The sequence below is a fragment of the Mustela putorius genome, unplaced genomic scaffold, assembly GCF_011764305.1.
Source record: "Mustela putorius furo isolate JIRA1106 unplaced genomic scaffold, ASM1176430v1.1 tig00000997_pilon_pilon_pilon, whole genome shotgun sequence".
Taxonomy (NCBI): domain Eukaryota; kingdom Metazoa; phylum Chordata; class Mammalia; order Carnivora; family Mustelidae; genus Mustela; species Mustela putorius.
The window spans coordinates 5,712,073-5,725,768 of record NW_025421527.1 but is presented as its reverse complement, the minus strand read 5'-3'; the positions used below and the strand labels follow the sequence as shown (position 1 = coordinate 5,725,768).

The window sequence follows — 13,696 nt, the reverse complement described above, 5'->3', positions numbered from 1 at the left end:
GAGCATATTTGTAACGAAAATAAACTCAAAATCAAAAATTTATAAAAGACCATGCAGTGTAAAGCCAATGTGTAAGCCTGAGAGTAAAAGGCAACAGCTGATTAAAGCATCAAGTATTAGCTGATAAGAAGAAAGGGTTATAAAGGACACGGGCCGTTATGGACACAGCAGCTAATACTTGGTAGAGAGAAAGTAGTCATTTGTTGTGTCAAGGCAGTGGGCTGGTGGAGGGGCTTTTTCTTGGAAACCATGACCTCGGTAACATTTTACTTTAAAGAAAAATAAATATCCTGATTTCCTTAAATCTTAAATTAAACCACAGTATAATTCATGTCCAAATGAGTGTGATGATACTGGGTATTGAAGAAGGTTTAGCCGAACTTTAAAAGGAATTTTTCCATACAGAGTAGAAGACATCAGGCCTACACTAGCCCCTTTCCTTCTTTGTGGAGCCTTCATGACAAGCCTGGCGCCGTTCTGGTTCAGGACCTGGCCACAGAGGCAACCACTGCTTTAGCGTGGTTCCTTCAGCCATTGGACACTGTTTGCAAACAGCAGAGCACTTGTCTTAGTCCTTGGACAGATACAGCTTCCTTGAGGAAATGACATTTCTGTCAAATGTTCAAAGTTGACTAGTTGAGGGGAAACAGGTGACAAGAGAGTCGAGGGAACAGCATGTTAAAACTCCCGGGACTGTGGGGGATGGGGCAGGGGTGGGGCAGGGATGGGGCAGGTAGTGTCTGTGGTCTGGCAGGCCTCAGTGGAAGCTGGAGCGTGGATGGGCGGAGTGACAAGGCTGCTTGAGTCAAGAGTCTTGGCTATAAGTGACAAAAATCCACCCAAGAGAGAAGGGAGGACTTAATTGGCTTTCATGGTCAAAGATGTCATTGAGTCGTGAACCCTCTGGCTCATGTGAGCTCTCCTCTGGGTTAGCTTCGTTCTGGGGCCTCTGAGACATGGTCCTCTGCTCCCTTCGTTGCACAGAAGCCAGAGACTGGAGTGGAAGGGAGGGGGCAGAGCCACTTACCCTTCCAGCGTCGAAGGCTGCCCTCTCTTGAGCCCCTCCCCCCCCCCCCGAAGGAAGGATGGCCTTCGGGGGAGTCCGTGGAGGTAGAGAAGGGGACAGGTGACGGATTCCGTTTCCGGACTCCAGAGCTGTTTGCTTTTGAGAAACAGCAAACCCACAGCCCCTCTCTCTTTCCGGAAAAGCCTAAAAGGCCTTCTCCAGCGGCGTCCTAGCCTTCCAAGGAAGCGGGAGCCCCAGAAACTGCTCCCGACGCCCGCCCCACATTCGGGCCCTCGGCCCCCCTGCGCTGAGCGGGTCGTGACCTATTTGTCTTACTGGCTCGGCTTCTTCCCGCCCTTCTCAGAGTCCTTCAGGTCCTGCCCCAACTTCGGGGCTCCAGGACGCCCCCGTCCGGTGACCCGCTGAGCAACGAACGTCCCACCCAGGGACCCCCTTTTTTCCTGGGCTTCAGCGCTTCCGCCTCCGGGGCGGAGTCTCCTCCCTCTCCCCGTCCGCGTTGTGTTCCCTGGAAGGGCAGCCGGGAACGCGTCCGCCGGCTCCGGCCGGGGCGAGCGAGAAGCCGGCCCCCTCCCGCCGCCCCGCCCGCCGCCGCCCCGCCCCGCCGCGCCGCACCCCGCGAGCGCAGGACCCTCCGGCGGCGCGGGCGCGGCTTCAGCACCGCGGACAGCGCCCCGCCCGCGGCATGGCCCCGCGCTCCGGCCCCGCGGCGCTGCTGCTGGGCTTCGGCCTCCTCGGGCTGCGCGCGGGTAAGGACCCCGCTCCAGGCCGCAAGGGGGACCCCCAGAGGTGGACGAGCCTGCAGGGGGACGCCAGGGCGACCGCGCAGGGATGAGGACATCCCGGAAGGAGTAGGCGATGCAAGGAAGCAAGCGCGATCCGGGCAATGGCGGTGGGAGGGCGTGGGCTTGGGGAGGGACGGGAGAGGGGGTCTCCGCAGGCTTTCTGGGGTGGCAGGAGGGCTCACTCTGCGACCGGATGCCATCTGACTTCCGTGAAACATGATCTCCAGAACTCTACCTGGATGGGCACCCTCCCTGGCATCATTTCCTGTGTCCTACATTGTAGCCTCCCGATTCTGGCCACTCCACAGGGGCAAGACAGGAAGGGGAGAAAAGTGGCTTCTCAGCTCTCTTGTAGGGTGGGAGGGAAGGCTTGGAAGGGAAGGTGAGGACCACCAGGAAGGCTGAGGACCACCAGGAAGGAGCTCTGAGGGCTGGGGGTACATCTGTGCAGAGCCGTAGGAGAGAGAGTCTGTGCAGGGGCGGGTACAACGGGCTTGTGCAGCTAAACGAGCTTCCCACACCCGCACGCCATCTCACAGGAGGTGGGCTCCCCATGTGTGGAATTTGGGACGGGAGGTGGGCTCCCCATGTGTGGAATTTGGGGCTGGATACATGTTCAGATCCACAGCACAGGCAGCCCAGCCATCCACTCCAACCCAGTGCCTGTGAAGGTGGGTGTGGAGTGGGGTCACAGCCCATATCACAAGTGGAAGTGCATAACGTTACTTGTGTACAGAGATGGACCTAGCTGAGGTGGGGCACCTTCCCCACCATCCCAAACCCTCCTTGAACTACAGGGACTTTTTAGGAGAAGCCACGAAAACAAGAAATCTCAAGTCTAGGGGCCACCTGGGTGCTCAGTTGTTTAAGTGTCTGCCTTCAGCTAGGGTCATGATCCCAGGGTCCTGGGATCAAGCCCCGCATCAGGCTCCCTGCTTGGTGGGGAGCCTGCTTCTCCCTCTCCCACTCCCGGTGCTTGTGTTCCCTCTCTTGCTATGTCTCTGTCAAAATCTTAAAAAAAAAAAAAAAAAGGAAAAGAAATCTCAAGTCTTTTGAAACCACAGCCTGAGAGCTTGCAGGAAGAGTGGGTCTCCACTAATCCTTATAGAGTGGACTTTTAGTCTGGACACATCTGTGTGAGGCTGTCTGGTCTCCCTGGCTGATGATCTCAGAGAAGAATTTCTCTCTGCGGGGCCCTCATGGGATAACTGAAGCATTTTGCTGTATCTTTAGGGATGGAGTGGTGGGAAGCTCCTGTTTTGGCCTGGTTGCCCCACTTGCCTAAGGAGAATGGGATGCTAGGTGGGTCTTCCTTGCCTACTTCCTTCATCCTGCCTCCCGCCCCCCTGCCCAGGAGTCTGGGGTACAGATACAGAGGAGCGCCTGGTGGAACACCTCCTGGACCCCTCCCGGTACAACAAGCTCATCCGCCCGGCCGTCAATGGCTCTGAGCTAGTGACTGTGCAGCTCATGGTGTCTCTGGCCCAGCTCATTAGTGTGGTGAGTGCAGGTCCCAAACTCTGCCCAGCTGCTGAGGTCAGAAAAGCCAGAATTACCTCTCTGGAGCCCCCCTGTTCAGGGAGGTATGGGAAGGATCGTGGGTGGGTGGCTGGGGCGGGCCTGCAGGCCGGGCGGCCTTCTCAACAGCTTCTCTTCTTCCTGTAGCACGAGCGGGAGCAGATCATGACCACAAATGTCTGGCTGACCCAGGTTAGTGCTCGTCCTGCCCCAGTCTGCACCCCTGGTCTGCTCTTCCCTCCTTGGGTTTTTTGCATGTGCTTTCCCGTCTTTCAATCTCCTCAAAAAAGGCAGAAAGGTACAGACTCTGGAGAGCCGAACAACTGGCCCGGAAGCGTGGTGCTTCCACTCACCGGCTGTGACTCGGACCATGTTAATCTCTACGAGATTTGTTTTCTTATTGGTAAAATGTAGATTCTAATACCTTGGTTTAGATGTGCAAATTAAATGAGAAAGTATCTTGCCAGCCACATCTGCTGGGCAGAGAAGTCACTGTGGGGAGGGGATGGATGTTCAAAGCCTCCTCCAGCCAGAACCACCCCCCCCATCCCTGACCCTGAGCCTCAGCTTTGTAAGGTTCCCTCTCTCCCGTTCCCAGGAGTGGGAGGACTATCGGCTCACCTGGAAGCCCGAGGAGTTTGACAACATGAAGAAAGTTCGGCTCCCGTCCAAACACATCTGGCTCCCAGATGTAGTTCTGTACAACAAGTAGGTGGCCTTGGAGCGGTGGGAAGGCCGGAGGAGACCACAGGAGTGCTCTGGGAGGGATGGGGTCTTAGGGAAAGTAAATGAGCTCATGCAGTGGGGCAGGAGGGGCTCGTTGCTGGCACAGACACAATCACTATGCAGGAGACAGACCCAGATTAGTGAGGTGTAATGTGGAGAACCCAAAGGACTCCAGGGTGATTTGGGCCATGGCCAGTCCCCTCCCCTCCAAATCCGAGTCCCACTGTTGGGAGCAGCAGTGGGATATAGACAAGGATTGACAGCCCCAGGGCCCTGTTGATTCAGGAATAGGCTTTCCTGGAGGATTGTTCAGGATCAAAACTTGGAGGCCCCAGTGTCTCCTTTGGGTTCCATCGCCTTTCCTGCAAAAATCCCATCTCCTTCAAGATCCCCTACCACTAGTGGGTGCCTTTCCTGCTCTGGCTGCACCTGTCCCCCTCATTGCTTGGGGCTCCTTACTCTGGCTCTCCCTGGCTCTCCCAACTTCTCCGCCAGCCTCGGGGAGCAACCAGCTTGCACAGTGCATGACAAGCAGCAGGTGTGCCCATCACCCACCCTCCTCTACTTCCAAAAGGCCTCGGGGACCTCCTGACCACCAACTCACCCAGTTCCCCCTCTTGCGCAATTCCTGCCCCACCTCTCCATGCTCCTGGACGCTTACCCTCAGACCTGGCTCTCCTCTCCTCCCGCTCAGCGCTGGGTGGACGGTTGGGGCGCAGGAACAGCGTCACCAGCGCTGACCCTGCTCGTCCCTCGGCAGTGCTGACGGCATGTACGAGGTGTCCTTCTATTCCAACGCCGTGGTCTCCTACGACGGCAGCATCTTCTGGCTGCCGCCTGCCATCTACAAGAGCGCCTGCAAGATCGAGGTGAAGCACTTCCCGTTCGACCAGCAGAACTGCACCATGAAGTTCCGCTCGTGGACCTACGACCGCACGGAGATCGACCTGGTGCTCAAGAGTGACGTGGCCAGCCTGGACGACTTCACCCCCAGCGGCGAGTGGGACATCGTGGCGCTGCCCGGCCGGCGCAACGAGAACCCGGACGACTCCACGTACGTGGACATCACGTACGACTTCGTCATCCGCCGCAAGCCGCTCTTCTACACCATCAACCTCATCATCCCGTGCGTGCTCATCACCTCGCTGGCCGTCCTGGTCTTCTACCTGCCGTCCGACTGCGGCGAGAAGATGACGCTGTGCATCTCCGTGCTGCTGGCGCTCACCGTCTTCCTGCTGCTCATCTCCAAGATCGTGCCGCCCACCTCCCTGGACGTGCCGCTCGTCGGCAAGTACCTCATGTTCACCATGGTGCTCGTCACCTTCTCCATCGTCACCAGCGTGTGCGTGCTCAACGTGCACCACCGCTCGCCCAGCACGCACACCATGGCGCCCTGGGTCAAGGTCGTCTTCCTGGAGAAGCTGCCCGCGCTGCTCTTCATGCAGCCTCCGCGCCACCGCTGCGCCCGCCAGCGCCTGCGTCTGCGGCGGCGCCAGCGCGAGCGCGAGGCGGGCGCCCTCCTCTTCCGGGAAGCCCCCGGGGAGTCGTATTCCGGGCCCGCGCGCGGCGGGCCGGGGGCGGGCGGCTGCGGCCTCCGCGCGGCGGTGGACGGCGTGCGCTTCATCGCGGACCACGTGCGCAGCGAGGACGACGACCAGAGCGTGAGTGCGCGTGGCGCGCGAGGCTGTCGCGAGTGCGGGGCGCGGCCGCTGTGGCCTCCGCGGGCTTCCAGGAGGCGGAGCCGCGGGGGCTGGGGCGGCGGGACGCGGAGGCGGCTTTGGGAGTGGCCACGACCCCGAGAGGCCCAACCCCCGCGGCCCCCTCCCCTCCCCCCGAGTCTGCGCTGGTGGCTGGTGGTCGCAGTTCCCGGCACAAAGGGCTCTGGGGCGGGGGGTCCCTCGCGCGCCCCACGAGGGCCGGATTTGGGGGCGGTCGAAGGTGGGTGGGGGCAGAGGCGCACGTCCACACCCCCTTTCTGCGCCTTTGGGACGGTCAGGTGAGATCGTTTTGGAAGAGGGACAGGTGGAGGCGGAGGGGGGTTCCCAGAGCACCCCCTCCTCACGCTCTTTCCGCGGTGCCGCGGAGCGGGGGACGCGGGAGCCCCGGGCCAGCATACCGGCCGCCCCAGGCTGAGGCGAGGCCGTGGTTGCCATGGCGACAGGCCAGGTTTCCACGGGGATGCAGCCCTGTTCCCTTCCGGGGGTGAGGGAGGGCGGCTCCAGCGCTGCCGCCGGCGGTGGGGCTGGGGGCTTCAGAGCCTGGCGCGTCCGTGGGGCTGGGGGCTTCAGAGCCTGGCGCGTCCGTTCCAGGGACGGCAGAGCTGGGGGCGTCCGGAGCCAGGGCTCCGCCAGCGACAGGTCGGTGCGCGGAGGGCAGGACCAGGCCCGGGGAGACGCCCCCGCCCCCCCTGCCGCAGCCCTCTTGGGGCTCCGGGCTTCCGTAGTCCCTGCTCTGTGCTCAGTGCTCGGGGGTCCGTGCAGTGGCAAACGTGGACGCTGCACTGGCAGCTCCGACTTCACCCGTCGACGCCGCAGTGCTCCATCTGCAGCCCCACCGCCGGCTGGCTTCCCCTGCGGTCCCCCCGACTTAAGGTAAATGGCCTCACGGTCCACCCAGGGGTTCAGACCAAACACCTGGAGTGCTTCTGGACTCTTGTCCCTCTCACCTCCACCACCGCCCACATCCCACTCTTCAGGAGATTCTCTCTTCTCCCCAGCTCTCCAGGCTGCTCCCCTGGGCGTGGGCACGCCCCTCCCCAGCTCTTCCTGGCCCCAGGCACAGTCTCCTGAGCCAGCTCTGTCATCCAACCAAACCCACGCTGTCTCCTCACCTTGTGCCTGCCCTCCCTGGCTCAGGTCACTGGGTCCCCCGCCGTCTGGTCTAAGCAAGCAAAGCCTTGTGTGCCTCAGGATGTGCGCACGTCAGTCTCATTTCCCTTTTCAAAAGCTGTTATTGCTGGGGCTCCTGGGGGCTCTGTCGGTTAAGTGTCCGACTCTTGATGTCGGCTCGGGTCATGATGTCAGGGTTGTGGGGTGGACCCCGCCCTGGTCTCTGCTCAGCGGGCCATCTGCTTGAGATGCTTCCCTCCCCTTCCCCCCCTTCCCTCCCCCCTGCTCGCTCTCAAATAGATAATTTTTTTCAAATATTGTTACTGTTAATATTTGCTCCCGGGTGTGGGCACAGGGTGCAGAGGTCGTGACCCTTTATCCTGAATGTTTCAGTGTGTCTGTCCCCAGAATAGGGATGTTGTCTTGCATATCCAGGATCAGTGATCAAATCCAGGAAATTCAACATCCATATAACATCTTTAACTGATATAAAATCCATATTACAAGTTTTCCAGGGGCGCCGGGGTGTCTCAGATGGTGAAGCGTCTGCCTTTGGCTCAGGTCATGATCTCAGGGTCCTGGGATCGAGTCCCGTGTTGGTCTCCCAGGCTCAGTGGGGGGCCTGCTTCTCCCTCTCCCTTAACCCCTACTCATGCTCCTTCTCTCTCAAATGAATAAGTAAAATCTTAAAAAAGGTTTTCCAGGTTTTGGGGCACTTGGGTGGTGCAGTCGGTTAAACATTCAGATCTTGGTTTTGGCTTAGGTCGTGATGTCAAGGTCATGAGTTGGAGCCCCACATGTGGCTCTGTGGCAGCTTGGGGTCGGCGTGAGATTCTTCCCTCTGTCCCCCGCCCCTGCCGTGCACCCGCTCTGTCTTTCTCAAATAAGGAAATCTTAAAAAGCAAAAAACCAAAAACTTCTCGAGCTTTGGTGCCCATTGCAGCGTCTCTGCCCCGTCCAGGGTCCCAGGTTGGATCCAGTTGTCCTTTTCTTTCCAGTCTGGAACAGGTTTTCACTTTGCGTTTCACGGCATCAGCATTTGGCTGGGCGCCGACTGGCGGGAGGACCTTGCTGTGGGTTTGTGTGATTGTTTCTTTCTTCACTTTGTTCCTGCCACAGCTGGCGCCTTCTTATGGTCCAATGTGACCTTCCGTGTCCCTTCCTCAAGAGGCCATTCCAGGGGCGCCTGGGTGGCTCAGTGGGTTAAGCCTCTGCCTTCGGCTCGGGTCATGATCTCAGGGTCCTGGGATCGAGCCCCGCATCGGGCTCTCTGCTCAGCGGGGAGCCTGCTTCCTCCTCTCTCTCTGCCTGCCTCTCTGCCTGCTTGTGATCTCTGTCTCTTTCAAATAAATAGACAAAATCTTAAAAAAAACAACAACAACGACAAAAAGAGGCCATCCCAGACCCACCCTAAAGGGTGTCTTCCCCCTGGGGTCTCTGTCTCAGGTGTTTGTTTCCTTATCCGCATCTAGCAGGGTCATTATCTCATTCTTGCTTCTGGATGGTAAACCACAGCCTGCGTCGGCTCCCGCTCACACCTCCGTGCCTGGCCCGGTGCCAGGCCCACGGTAGGTACAGGTGTGAACAAGTCCTTTCCTCAGTGACTGACCCAATGTAGGTGCAAGCGGTCTCCTTCCCGGCCCCCGGATGGACGTGTGCAAAGGCCTCGGCTCCAGCCTGAGCGGGGCAGACCCCGTGAGAGCTGTCAGACCCACACCATATCCTCTTTCCGACAGATTGGTCCCACCTGGGAGCCAGTCCTCCCCTGTGGGGCCTGTGCGCTGGAGGTGGTGCTGTCGGGCTGGATTCCCCAGGTGGTCCCGGAGGGAGGGGGCCTGCCGAGCCGGCCGCTGGTTCAGTCATCCGACCCCCATCTACTGGCACTGACTGTGTTGCAAAGGTTGGGGTTGCAAAGTGAATCGGTAAGGTCCCTGTCGATAGGAACTCGCGGCTGGCTGGAGTAGGGGTGGGTGGCAGGTGTGCAAATGGACATGGTGATGCAGTGCGGTCAGAGCACGGTGATGGAGATGTGGCCACCTGCTGAGGGGCCCAGAGAGGACAGTGGTTTATTCTGAGCAGGAGTAACAGGAAAGATCACTCCAGAGAAGACGTAACACTTGATTTGGGCTTTAGAGGATGTGTAGGAGTTCACCAGGCAGAGAAAGGGCAGACCAGAATTCTAGACACAAAGGAAACTCAAAGGCGTAGAGACTTGAAAGCAGAGAAGTGTGGGTTAGAAGGTGGACAGGACGGTGAGTGGGAGAGCGCGTGTTTGTCACAGGCAGGTCTTGGGTCCCAACTTGGACTCTGCAGGGGCCCTGAAGGCCGTGGGGCCACCAGAGGCTTCTTAGCAGGCAAGTTTGGAGCCATGCTTTGGAAAAGTTGTGGGGTCATGGAGGGAGAGGAGTGAGGTGCGTGTGTACACACGTGTGCCTGTGCGCGTACATGTGTGTTGTGAAACCTGCTTGTCCCCATCCCGCCCTTGTCCAGCACCACGTGACTGACACCGGCCTTTGTGTCCCGTGCAGGTGAGTGAGGACTGGAAGTATGTCGCCATGGTGATCGACCGCCTGTTCCTCTGGATCTTCGTCTTCGTCTGTGTTTTCGGCACAGTCGGCATGTTCCTGCAGCCCCTCTTCCAGAACTACTCCCCTGCTCGCTTCCTGCAGGCCGACCGCTCGGCCCCCAGCTCCAAGTGAGGCCGCCGGCTCCACGCTCCACCTCGCCCTCCGTGCTCGGTTGGTCTGGTCGTTTTAGGCGGAGGAGGGATGGGTGGGCTGCAGGTGGGGGGCTGCTGGTGCAGACGCGCCTCTCCCGCCCCTACCGCAGCCCCTCCCAGCCCCCGTGGCAGACAGCCAACCCTGGAGGGCCCCAGCCAGGTTGGTGTGGGGCTGGGCGGGCATGTGGGCTACGGGCAGGGCTGTGGAGATGTTGGGCCGCGCACACCGAGGGAAGCGTGAGGGGCTGGGGCGGGGCAGAGTCCCAGGGCCCCTGACGTGGCGTGCTGGCCTGACGCAGCAGCTCCAGACCCGACTCGGGCCTACCCTCCCTACGTACGTGGCCCGTGGGCTGGCGGGTCTGTCCAGGGCTTACCTGGTGTGGCCAGACCCCTGGGGGCCCTCCAGCCCAGCCCTGCAGCCCCCTGCTTCTATGGGCTCCAGAGCCCAGCCCCAGGTCCCTGCATCCCTGGACGTCCCCCCACTTTCTTTCTTGTTCGGGGCGGGTGGGGCAGCCGGGCTGGGCATTGGACCCCTGAGTTTGGAGACTTCCGGTGCCCTGTTTGGAGCCCAAGGGCCAAGTCCTCCAGCACAAATGCAGGGTCTCCGGTGGCCATTCCCCACTTGACTGGAGCAGGGCTTTGGAGTCAGAGAAGAGAAGGTGTTTGCTTTCGGTAGCTCCAGGCTCTGCCCACAGCAGAGGGCGCCGAGCGGGAGGGAGTCAGCACTGCCTGGCTGTCCCCCGAGACCTGAGCTGGGCCCAGGCCAAACCCCCCTACCATCACCGGCTCCCTAGGAACACAGCCTTTGCTTCTGTCCTGTGGGCTCGTGGAGGCCGTGTCCTGACGCTGCTCCCAGGGTCTGGCCGGGGGACTCTGGGCTCTTAGCCGAGGAGACAGACCTCTGACGGGCGTCCTGTAGTCACAGAGCATGTGACTAGCTCTAGTCTGTGGTCCCGGCCTGTCCTCAGCGCCAGCAGGTGGCCGGTCCCCGAGGGGGCCGTCTGTCCAGCGTAGCCAGAGGGCCGGCCGACACAGACCACGCTGTCCTCTGGAACCCGGCTGGAGCCCTGCTTGTGCGGGCACGGCAGAGCTGGGGACAGTGCCGAGGGCTCGGGGGGACGCACCGCATCCGCCCCGGGACCAGACGGTCTCAGTCTGGATGCCAGTCCCAGCTCACACCTGCTTGCTCAGCAGCCGCGAGCAAGTCCATTGCTTTTCTGGGCGTCGGCGGCCTCGTCTCCCGAGTGGGGACAGTAGCGAGGAGGAAGCAGCCTAGTCTGTTCTTGGCAGACCTTAGCTGGGTGTGCAGTATGGGAGTGGCCAGAGCGGGGGTCAGGAGTGGCCTGACCATCCTTAGAGCCTCGCACAGCCCTCCTCTTCCTCTCCCTGGAGCAGAACCAGCCCCAGCAGCAGTGTTGCGGGTCTGGGGACCTGGCACTAGAGGAGCGCGGCCCGGGGGACTCTCCAGGGGCCACTCGTCAGGCCTGATGGCCGTGGTTCCCTCAAGCACCTTCAGGGAAGCGGCGTCCTGTTCCCAGGCCGAGCTCTTCCCCACACCGGTGTGCCCGCAGGGCCTCGGGGCCGATCCTGTCCCATCCTGGCTGTGGATGTCCTGCCAGCCGCTGGGCAAGGTGTGCCTCAGTGTGTGTCCCCAGCTGGCTGAGTGGGTGTCTTGGCCTGCAGAGACCCCCTCTTCCTGGGCAGCAAACAAAATTTCCTGTATTAAGCTGGAGCCGCTGCTGGGTCAGAGTCCCGGGGTGGGGAGCGTCCCAGAGCCTGAAGAGCAACCGGAAAGGAACTGTCCATCTGGCGGGTCGGGTGCCAGCCCGAGGCCCGGCTCCTGGCTGTCTGGGCGCCTCGCTGTGGCCTGGCCGCTGGGAGTGCTTCCTGCCCAGCACTCTAGCCTGCTGTCACCGGGGGTGCTGGAGTCCCGCTGGCGGCTTCCCCACTCCCCCGGAGCCTCTGACGTGTAAGGAGACCCCAGGGAGGCGGGGAGGGGGGTTGCTGCGACTCAGGAAAGCCCCTTGCTCTGGCCTTGCTCCTTCCCGCTGGTGACCTGGGGGCGGCAGAGCCTGCTGAGGCCACGGCGACAGAAGGTCACACAGGGACCGAAGGTGGCGTGGGACCGGGTTAGCTGGGCAGGGCCTTCGGGGTGGTGCCTTCCACTCCCAGGGGACCATGCCAGCGGCAGGAGGGAGAGGGCAGGGGCGGAGGGAGGAGGCCCACCGCTCAGACGAGGTGATGCCCCGCATGGGGACAGTTCGAGCCCTGGGGACGCCGGGAATCTTGGGACAAGGGTTGTCCCTTCTCTTCCCTTGGTGCTGTTGGGGAAGCTCCCTGCCCTTCTGTGGGGGGCCGGCTCTGCAGAGAATCTGTGCCCCGTCTGGAGAGGGCGGTGCAGACCCTGGAGTGGGAGCCTGAGCGAGGTGGGCTTGGGAGGGGCGGCTGGGGAAGCGGCGGGCATCGTCTCCATCTGCAAACCACCTTGCCCGAGTAGCGGGGCAGCGCATGCCGCCCGTCCCTGATGCTAGGGGCTGCCGCAGCAGGAGAGCAGTGTCCTGGTGGCCGGCGTGTCGTTGGCCACAGCTGCACCCAAGGCGGTCTCCCAGCCACCCTGCCCTGCAGAGGAAGGCCGTGCCTGGGAAGGGGAGAGGCAGAGGGTGCTCTGGGCAGCATCTGGGCCCGACTTCCGTCTCCTCCCAGCCCCGGGGACAGCCTGCAGGGAAGGGCCCCTGGCGACAGGAGACTCGCTCAGCTGAGCCGTCTACATTGCTGGGCCATGACGCAGGCTGTGGGAAAGCAAGGGGCATCTCTGAGTCGGTCCCCGGCCAGAGCGCACTCCGCTCCCTCTCAGCCTCTGCCTCTAGGAGCCATGGCCAGGTCATCCCTCAGCCCAGCGGGTGCCGGCCGGTCACTTGCCAGGCTGGAGTGAGAATTGGCCGCATGTTTCCGAGCGTGAGTGTCACACGGCTCCTGAGGGACTGTAGGTCTAGGAGCCGTCGCTAGGAGGCCTCGCCTCACCCACGCGCTCAGAGCCCCCGACCCCCCACTAGTGCTCCCTTCCCTGTGCTTCCGGACTATTTGCACTGGTCTAACCCGCCTCAGGCCGGACCCCTTAGGCACTCAAGATTCTCGTAAAGAAAATGGTTTCCCAAGCCGTCTTGTCTCTCTGTTCTGTCTGGTGGTCAGTCTCCGCACACTCTGGGAACCGCGGGCAGGTGCAGGGCTGGCCAAACAAGGCTCCGAGGCACGAAGCACAAGGACGGGAAGAGAGCAGGGACCGTGACTATGGTCAGTCCCGAACAAGGGCACTCGGCGGATGGGAAAGAAATGGCCTAAAGGCCCAGAGATAGCTCCTGGGGCGCAGGGGGCTCTTAAATAAGCGCCCCAGAGGCAGGGTCGGCCGGGGTCTCCTCAGCGCGGGCATGGGGCGGTCAAGGTTGTGGTCTGTGTGAAGGCCGCACCTGTCCCCAGAAGCCTGGTTTGCTCTGGTCCCAAACCCGGCAGTGGCGCTCAGCTGTGGTCTCTGAAGGAAGGCAGGGTGATGGGGACAGACGGTGCCAGCTGACGACACCCCCACGGGCAGACCCGTGTCCCAGCCCCTCCGAGTGGGTGACGGGGACGGCTCGTTCCTCCGCACGGGGGCTGGCGTTCGCGGTCGGTGTGAAGTGGGCTGTGTCCTGAAGACGGGTACAATTTCCCTCCGGCGGGGGTGGGGGGCAGGAGCAGCCGGAGGGGTCCCCATACGTCCCTGCAGGGGGGACATCTCCTTCCCCGTCTCCAGAAGTCGTCCAGCCGACTCAGCCCTGGGTCTCGGAGGACCACGAATGACACCCACACACAGCTGTGGTCCTTAATGTGCCCCCAAACTCGTCACTGGTCCTCCTGGCCTCAGCTGTCCCATCTGTCACGGATGGGGAAGGAGGCTTCACAGGGACTGTGTGTCCTCGGGGAGGACAGTGCTTCGAAAAAGGTCGGACGGATGTGGTAGAGACTGTGGCAGGAAGGGCAGTGTGTGTGGGGGGGTGCGTTCTCTGTGGAAGTCCCGCGGGGAACACGCCAGCGCCTGCCCAGGACCACGGCCCGGCTGCTCCTG

The 13,696-nt window shown here is 61.5% G+C and overlaps 1 protein-coding gene across 1 annotated transcript; it reads left to right on the top strand.

The window, feature by feature from the left end:
* Positions 1–1,637: 1,637 nt before the first annotated feature.
* Positions 1,638–9,606, top strand: CHRNB2 (cholinergic receptor nicotinic beta 2 subunit; the record flags this gene model as incomplete). The annotated part of the gene is given in 6 exon segments (NM_001310194.1): positions 1,638–1,773; positions 3,164–3,309; positions 3,475–3,519; positions 3,926–4,035; positions 4,814–5,714; positions 9,410–9,606. Coding segments are annotated over 6 exon segments (1,437 nt in total). The 5' UTR covers positions 1,638–1,709.
* Positions 9,607–13,696: the final 4,090 nt, after the last annotated feature.